The sequence below is a fragment of the Cyprinodon variegatus genome, unplaced genomic scaffold (genome assembly GCF_000732505.1).
Source record: "Cyprinodon variegatus isolate N-32 unplaced genomic scaffold, C_variegatus-1.0 Scaffold293, whole genome shotgun sequence".
In the NCBI taxonomy this organism is placed as follows: Eukaryota; Metazoa; Chordata; class Actinopteri; order Cyprinodontiformes; family Cyprinodontidae; genus Cyprinodon; species Cyprinodon variegatus.
The window spans coordinates 453,577-462,690 of NW_015150746.1; the positions used below are offsets into that span (position 1 = coordinate 453,577).

The window sequence follows — 9,114 nt, forward strand, 5'->3', positions numbered from 1 at the left end:
AAGCTTAACCACCTTTATACCTAATATCACCACATGTTGCATAAATATAAATCAACATAGTGTACTGCAAAAGCTAAATTTAAAAAAGTCTGAGCAATGGTTCATCTGGAGTGTGCTGTGTATAAGCAGGCTTTTAGAGACGCTTTATAAATAGTGGGACTTTATAAATAACGCTGATGCAGATGGATATAGGTCCATGTTTTTCCCCCTCAAACTCAAGACCAAAGTGACTGTGTGGATCCACAGTGAAAGTGGAAATAGTATATGCACTTTTAATATCCATTAAATACAATAACCACAGATAAAATTACACTATATCTGGCCTTTTCCAATGAAAGTCTAATACACATGTTGATTAATATGCACTATCCTATCATGAAATACCGAAAAAAATAAGTAATGATTAAAATGTCAAAAACAGAGAATAACTGCTGGGCACAACTGCAACAAGTGGCTGAACTTAGTGCATACCAGTGCAGAAGACAGCTCTACAAAATAGGAGGCTGTATCCTCGTGTTGAGGTCTGAAAATGCTCAGTTTTTTCCATTATCCTTGGATCCAGCCAAAAGACTTTTCAGACATCACCAAGTTTGTGGTGGAAATTATATTAAGCACTGTTACGTTAACAATATCTCAGTCAGTTTTGTTAAGGTGTCTTAAAGATAAGAGCAAAGACTGTCACACAGAGCATAAGAGTGTGACCTACAGAGTTAATTCATGTCTTTTATATCCCAGAACAGGAGAAGTTAGGAATATCTTAAGGCAAAACTGTGAGAATTGGATACTCTGCAAGTTGCAGTGAGAACTGACTTCTCTTCACCCATCTCTTGTAGATGTCCACAAGCAGGGCAAAGCAAGAAAACCAGTTCTACAGAGTCCATAACCAAAATGAGATACAGCAAACGCATCCATGAGACAATAGCAAAAAACTAGGGATGAAACAATTAATCAGATTACTCCTGATTAAACGATTATTAAAATAATCATCAACTAATTTAATAATCGATTCACCGCTAACTGGATTATAGAGACTGTAAAAAAAATGCTTTTAGCTAACAGAGCAACCCACTTAGAGCTCTAATTATATCCACATTGTACAAAAATATATTAAAATTTTGGATAAAAAAAAAATATTTTTTCTTCTGTTAATATGCTCTATCCAGAACCCCTCACCTGAAAAAGTATTAGTTTCACCTGGTTTTATTTCGTAAAAAAAAAAATTATTGAAGACACCTTAGGCTATTCGATTATTTATCGACTAATCAAAAAATTATCGATAGATTAATAGATTTGAAAAACAATCGTTAGTTGCAGCCCAACAACAAAATAACATTTTTCATTTCAGTCAACGCTGTTTAAAACTGCATAAGTCCTGCAAAGAGAGAATCAATTGTTGCACCTCATTCACCAATGCACCATACAGGCTTTCTTTCTAATTATCAGCTTTTGCGTAGCTGTCATTCCCAGAACATAATGATTACATTTAGCCACCACTGTGCATAAGTGGTAATTTACTCCAGTGACTCGCAGTGACGCTTTGCATATTTTGAAACCACACATTATTTGCATTCCTCAACGCATACCATCAAGATCCTTCCTTTGATAAAGGTACCATGACCTGTAAAATTATTAAAACACACTAATTCCTCTTTTTACTGTTTTATCCAAACATTTAAATAAAATTAGTTATAAGTAATGCAACATTTCAAATCAAAACATTATATAGTTTATTTGCAAATTGAGATCTGAAAATTTGGAGGCATTTCTATTCAGTAAACCTGAGTCAGTTCCTTGCAGCACTATCCCTTCTTGCAAATACAATTAAAACTCGTTTGGGATATTCATAAACAAGCTTTGCATATCTATTTTTCCCCATTTCTAAATGCAAATTAGTGTGTCAACACTAAAATCTGTCTTTCCAGTTTCTCAGTTGGGTGTAAAAGCTAGCATGCTGAGACGGGAGAAGACTGCAATCTAAGCATAGTAGTTCTGGCTATAAGGTAAGAGGGGTGTTAGCTTGAGGATAAAATTCTGTCAAAGTTGAAGGTCTTTTATTCCACGGTTGTGTTTTATTTAGCTACATCAATTTACCATGTTTTAACCAGCCACCCTGTCCCCACTGAAAAAAAACAATGTATATTCAAAGGTGTGTCCACTACCACATATCACTGGGGGAGGAATGATGTGTATTGTTTGTCTTCCTTCCTACTTGTAGGCAAACAGGGTTACTTTTGCCACCATTTGACCAGAACATCTTATTTCACGTTTGCTGCCAACACCTAGCATGTCTTGTGACAAACTGCAAAGCCTTCTCATGGCTTTAAAAAAATACTTTTCTGTTTGCTCTTCTTTACTCCATGTTTGTAGAGTGCAAATATGTCAAGCTCTACTTTTCAACCTTGTCAGCTTAGAAGGAAATCTGTGCCTTGTTAAGTCTACAGATCTGTGAGATGCTTAAATATTGGGGTATAGTTTTGAACTTTTACTTTGTTGTCCATGATGTTTTGAATGCTCTCTAAAGAACCTCAAGTCCTTCATGGAGTAGCTGGATTTATATTGAGATTAAATCACTGGCAGGTGGGGCTTACTTACTCACTAGGCAGAACCTGAAAGCAATTGTGCTCACTGGAATTTATTCAGGGGTTTTGGTTAAACAAGCACAAAGTTATGCATGCCATCTTTTTTGATACTTTTATATGCTTAACATGTAAAACATTTACTTTCCATATTATAAATATACTAATATTTTTATTATATTATTGTGAGATCAGTGGAGAAGTAAATTTCTACATTGATCTCACAATGGAGAAATTCATATCTGTATCTTAACCCATCCCCTTGGGGAGCAGCGAGCTGCCACTGTGCGTTGCCCAGGGAGCAGGGTGGGGTTAAGGGGCTTGCTCAGACGCCCAGAGTGGAGGCTTTTGGGATCGAACCAGGTACTTGCAACTTTCTCAGAGCACAAGCGCACTGCTCTAACAACTAGGCCATCACCTCCCCATATGCATTATGTTATGACGTTCTACCAAATATAATTAATTAGTGCTTTGAACTATACTGTGCTATATAAATAAACTTGACTTGCAATAAAATAGAAAAATATTAACTTTTGGTTTACTTTTGTGAGGACCCAGTTAAGATAAAATTTTTATTTTGTTTTCTTCATCAAATTGTCTTAACCTACCTGGCAGATTAAGCGCCTAACAAAAGAAAGAATCTACTTGTCACCCACTGTAAAGATTATACTTCATGGTACTCCCTTCTATGTGATTGAAATTATATAAATTGGTGTATAAAACAACAGAGAAAATATAAAGAATAGGAAGAAAGAAAAATACATTTTCTTTCTGTTAGTTTCTTCCTTCTGATGCAGGGGCTATTTACTGTAGACGGAAAGAACAGCCAATGGTAACAAAAAAGCGGAGTCAATGTCCTTGATTCTCATTTGAATTTTGCTTTGTCTCTTAGACATTGCCTTCTGCCACATTTTTCTGTGTAGTTTGCATGGTTTTAAGCATGACTTGTCAAACTTATTTTCAAAAGAGCTTCCCTGCAGTTGCCGTTGTTGCTATACATTGTCGCTGAAACCGGAACAATTCATCTGAAGACATACCCCTCCACCTGAGATGGAGCAGTGCATAAGATCTGCTGCTAGAAGCTCCGGCTACATGCAAACCACCATAGCTAAACAGGAGACATCCCGTGCTACCGTATAAAATAAAACGAACGGACTGGACTGAAGATGGCTCTGCAGAAAGTGGACTGTGCCGAAGGCCTTCACCTACTCCACAGAACCAAAACAGCAACTGCCTTCCTTAGTTCCTTCCTTAGTTAGTTGGTTGCAGCAGATTGTGTAGGGGTGTTAGATAAAACATGCATTGGGCATTTTCAGGTCTTTAACTACTATTCTCTTTCTTAAGAAAATCAAAAAAACATAAATTTGTCATTTAAAGATATGAAAAAAGTATAAGGCCAGATCTTAGAATGCCTTTCAGGTTTGTTTGATTTTATCTAGGGTGGTGCCCAACTGCTTTAAATGGTTTTAATGCTTCACTTTTTCTTAAAGAAAACAGTAGGACAACAAACTGAAAGGCGTGTCAAAATTATGATCTGATTCTGCATATTTTTTTCATTGATCCATAACAACTTTTGATGAAACAAAAAATAAAACATGTTCTTTTTTGGTTTCTAAAAAATCCTATAGTGATATTTAAACACTTGTTTTCAATGGGTCTTAATATTCCTTTTTATGCAGTTTACTGTTTACCACTTCTGTATCTTTAGTAGTTTACAAAAATTGTAAAATCTTTTTATCATAGCTTCTTCTCATAGTTTCTTATCTTTGTAAATCTTAGCACGCCCAGTTCTTTCATTCAAAATACACCTAGAATGGAAAGAGGATGCCAAAGACAGAGCTGCTTAACAAGATTAGATTCCAGAGAAACAATTGAAAGGAAACATATTTACAGCAGGGTAGGTGGGAGAAGGAAAAGAGGCAGATGTCTGACTGGTTAATCTGCATTCATATAACTTCACAACAGAAAACACACCCATCTCTTTGCCTTATAAAGTTGTGAAAACAGACAAACATGCAAAAGAGAGCTCCAGCTTCACCTGAACTCACCACTATCTCCAAACGAAAGATCTGCAGTCAACATGAGTCTAAGGATCAAGCAGAACAAAAGAACTGGCCGCTTTAGCTCCTCGGGAGGTTTCAGCAGCATGTCCACTGGATCCTATCCGATGCTCAAAGCCAGCACCACCAATAATGTGGTCTCCATTAAACCAGTCACCATAAACAAGAGCCTCCTTGATCCTGTGAAGATGGACATTGATCCAGCAATCCACACACTGCGAACCCAAGAGAAGGATCAGATCAAGGGCCTGAATAACCGCTTTGCATCATACATCCAACAGGTGAGGGTTTCCTGCAAAAATCATCCCTGATAAAAAGTAGCACTTCATAGATAATTTGGTTATTGAACAACTCAGAAAATCAAAATTTACTTTTCCATTAAAAACTTTTAAATAAACCGATTTAACAAATTTTTCAATAGTACTAACGAGATCTTCTAAAAATGTATAAACAGAAACTTCTAATCAAATTTATAATCATGACTTTTTACTGGTGTATGACCTCGACATGATAACGACCCTCATTTCTCTTAGAAACTCTTTAAACTGTCAAAGGTGATAGAGCCCGTGCAAAAACCAGCAAGAAAGAACACCATTTTCAGTTTCCACTAATCGGTTATCAGCATAGAATAAGAGTCCCTGTTTGACAAGTCCATGGCGGTGATGTTTTTCCTGCTTCCAATTGAAAGTTCTGATACCGAAACCACTGAAATTCTTTTTTTCAAAAACAAAATGGTTTCATAATTCCAGAAGAGGGTTTTAAAAATCAGTATAGCAAGTTCTGTTCCTTAAAACACTCCCTAGAGTTGATTTAACAACAAAAAAATCTATTAAAAACCTCATTGGCCCAACTTAAAAATGTATTTTGCCCTAAGTGCTTGTGTTGCGCTCTGAGGACATGGAAAGCCCAGTTGTTCTTTAAAAAAAAAAATAAACATAAAAAAGCCATTCAAGCATTTGCTTGCCCATATTTAAGGATGGATTCATCGCAACGCTTGAAACAAATTAAACTATTACAAACCAGATAGGAAAAAGATCCAAGCTCAGCTTGCCAGGTTGCACAGTTGGGAGGATGGAATAAATCAATAAAATTCTCCAAAGCTCAGAAGTATACATAGTTTTGGGTGTATAAGATTTGACCAATTAGGATTTCTGAACTACTAACTGATATTTTAAGGTCAAAGTGCAATATGGTTGATTGGATGGATCTACTTGGTGTTTCTGTTCAAGGTCCAACTGCTGGAGCAACAGAACAAAATGCTGGAAACCAAATGGCAGCTGCTCCAGAAACAGACTGCAACTTCCACTGATACTGACGCCATGTTCAAAAGCAACATTGCCAATCTGCAGAAACAGCTGGATCTCATTCTGAACCAGAGACACCTAATGGAAATGGAGAAGAATGCATTGATTGATCAAACAAAAAGTTACCAATCAAAGTCAGAGTTCATTTTCTGGGATATTCATGACTTGGTGCACATAAATAACATCTTCATTAGTAACATACTTGTTATTATTTCAGGTATGAAGAAGAGATCAGCAAAAGGGGTGATGCAGAGAACCTCTTTGTTATGACAAAAAGGGTAAAGACCATGCACAAGGAAAACATTTGCTCTAACACCATAATAATAATTATCATAATTTAATGAATTCCAGACATTTGAAGAAATTCACCCATATGTTGAAAATACATTAAAAAGTGTTGTTTTGTGTTTTTTAGGATGTGGATGCAGCATACATGAACAAGACGGAATTGGAAAACAAAGTGTCTGCTCTTTATGACGAGCTAAACTTCCTCAGAGCTGTTCATGAGGCTGTGTGTAACCCCACTTTTTCATAAATCAATTCATAGGCATGTGTTATATTTTAGATTTTGAGTTTTACTCTAATTTTGACCTATATTTTGCTTATTTTTTAATAAAAGGAGCTGAGAGAGCTGCAGGGCAGTGTGAAGGAAACCTCTGTGGTGGTAGAAATGGATAACTCTCGCGACCTGAACATGGATCAAATTATATCCGAGGTTAAGGCACAGTATGAGGAAGTCGCTGCCCGCAGCCGAGAAGAAGCAGAAAACTGGTACAAGACAAAGGTGAGCAAAAGATTGTATTTCCTCTATGTGATATCTAAGAAACATCTCAGACATTAGATAAAGATAAGGTCTACAGTAACATGAGTAAATGTATTTATTTGAGAATATATCCTAAGATAGGACAGATGTCCTCCACAATTAGTGGCAGCCCTTACAAACTCTTTAGAATAAAGCATTTTATGCATTGTTCACTTTGTTTGGTTAATCATATTATTTGGCATGTCATTGATAATGCAGTGGTTTATTTCCCTGTGGTTACAAATATGCAGATTGTTATTACTTATTCCTCAAAATGGAACAGATGAAACAACATATCATTCAAATAAGGTGGGATTTTTTTTAAATTCTTGTCTAAACTTCCCCACATCTCCTTTCAGAGCAATAAGTTAGATTAATATCTTGAATTGTGACAACTTTAAACCTGGTGATGAAAAAGGTTATCCTTTTGTTCTGCCATCTAGTGATATATGCAAGGGAAACCTAGAAAGAGAGACAAAGAGGGCCCAGAATGTTTGTACTGTTCCTATACTGTATGTAGTCATTGCATTTTGTTGTTTTAAGAGTAAAAATAAAAGCTCCAGAACTGGTTTGGTAAAACCTACTCGTTTTTTTAGATTTTTTTTCCCCCCACATTAATAGGTTGTGATAATTATTACTTACTCTTCTTCAATCTCCAACCAACCAGTTTGACGTGATGGCAGCAGAGGCTAACCAGTATGACGCTGAGCTGATTTCCACCAAGGGCGAAATAGCTGAGTTGCAACGGATGATCAGTCGCCTTAAGAATGAGATTGATGTGGTAACAGCACAGGTGAGCTGGAGAATTGCTCTTGATGTTAAATGAAAGGTGACAACTTATTCAAGAAAACAAAAACAAAGCTCCTTCAGTCCTTCAGAGCTGTCAGCTCAACACGACAATAAAAACACACACAACCTGAATTTCATTTTCACCTTGAAGAGCTGGTTGTTGTTAACTGCAGATGAAAACAGCTAACATTAAAATATAAGCCGGATTACATTTTGAAGGATCTTGTTGGAAATGTTCTACCCTCATCACAAAATATGAAAACGCAAGTTTATAAGAGTTTTTACTTTTTTCCAGCGTGCCACAATTGAGCTCAAAATTTCTGAGGTGGAAGAACGTGGACAAGAAACTGTGGCTGATGCCAAAGACCGTATCAGGGAGTTGGAGCAAGCTTTGACGGATGCCAAACATGCTATGGCTAAACAGATCAGGAATTACCAGGAACTGATGAATACCAAGTTGGCCCTGGACATTGAAATTTCCACATATAGGAAACTGGTGGAAGGAGAGGAGGACAGGTAAGAGCTGCTACATATATCTTCATTTATACTCTGAAAGAGGTCATAGAATGCAAAACAGAGTTTACCTTGTCATAGATGAATAATGATAGTTCAGTGGGTGAAATGGACATACAGAGAAGTTCAAACCACATCGACACCTCCTTTCTCTGCAAATCTCACAATTCTAAAATTCTACCAGAAAACAGGAGAATCCGAACAAAGCCCGGAATTGACGTAAACTCGGGGATGTTGCCTTATTTGGTTCTGGCCTGTACTTTTGTTACGCTCCAAGATTTACTTACAGACCAGCCCACTGGTTCACTGGCCCAAGAACAGGTAGATGTAAGACACTAGTTTAGCTTGTTAGCCTACAGTTGAGTTAACTTCTACAAGAATAACAAAGCAGGCAGTTTCTCTATTGAAAGTGAGCCAGGACCAGGGGCGTAAATGCAGTGTTCCAGGCTGCAAGGAGGAAGAGGACATTTTTCGCAGTCTTCCCACCACTTACTGGTGGTGAGTCTGACATAGTGGAAAAAATGCAAACCTTCTTTTGGACAGTAGGCTAGTAAGAGCGATGCAAACAGCAACATTTAAACAGAGCGTGCACGAGGAGAAATGGGCTTGTGCATGCTCTCGCACGCATTTAATTGGCATTCCCTCTCAGTGGGTAGAGGGTTGTGCATGTGTTTTTTTTTTTAAGTGATGAAGAGGGCGGGTCCTTTCCAACATTCAGGAAAGTTCTCCATTATACCTTAGAGTTTTTCTAATTAATCAATGTTGCCCCCTCGTGGCCAAAAAGTAGAGTGCGTCGGCTTGTTACGTAGCAAATTTGTATATTGCTACCAAGAATACAAAATGTAAAGGTTACTGTTAAAATAATATTAACAATTTAAAATGTATTAGTGTATTAACAAATATGGGAAATCTGTGTTTGGAAATTATTTTAAATTGGTTCTAAGATATCTCAATCGTTGGGATTTCTATTTTGTTTAATAAAGAGACATAACTTTGTGTTCTAGAGCATAGATCTTCAACAGGTTGTCCATGACCGCTAGGGTGTCCACAGAAGTACTGCATGGGGGTCG

At 37.0% G+C, this 9,114-nt stretch overlaps 1 protein-coding gene across 1 annotated transcript in view; it reads left to right on the forward strand.

Annotated features, from left to right (window-relative positions):
• The first annotated feature begins 4,582 nt into the window (after positions 1-4,582).
• Positions 4,583-9,114, forward strand: part of LOC107090410 (keratin, type II cytoskeletal 8-like) — a 5,919-nt gene continuing 1,387 nt past the window's right edge. Inside the window, exons 1-7 of the mRNA XM_015383774.1 lie at positions 4,583-4,917; positions 5,866-6,074; positions 6,158-6,218; positions 6,356-6,451; positions 6,560-6,724; positions 7,410-7,535; positions 7,827-8,047. Coding sequence (XP_015239260.1) covers positions 4,657-4,917; positions 5,866-6,074; positions 6,158-6,218; positions 6,356-6,451; positions 6,560-6,724; positions 7,410-7,535; positions 7,827-8,047 — 1,139 coding nt within the window. The 5' untranslated portion in view covers positions 4,583-4,656. The remainder of the gene's footprint in view (positions 4,918-5,865; positions 6,075-6,157; positions 6,219-6,355; positions 6,452-6,559; positions 6,725-7,409; positions 7,536-7,826; positions 8,048-9,114) is intronic.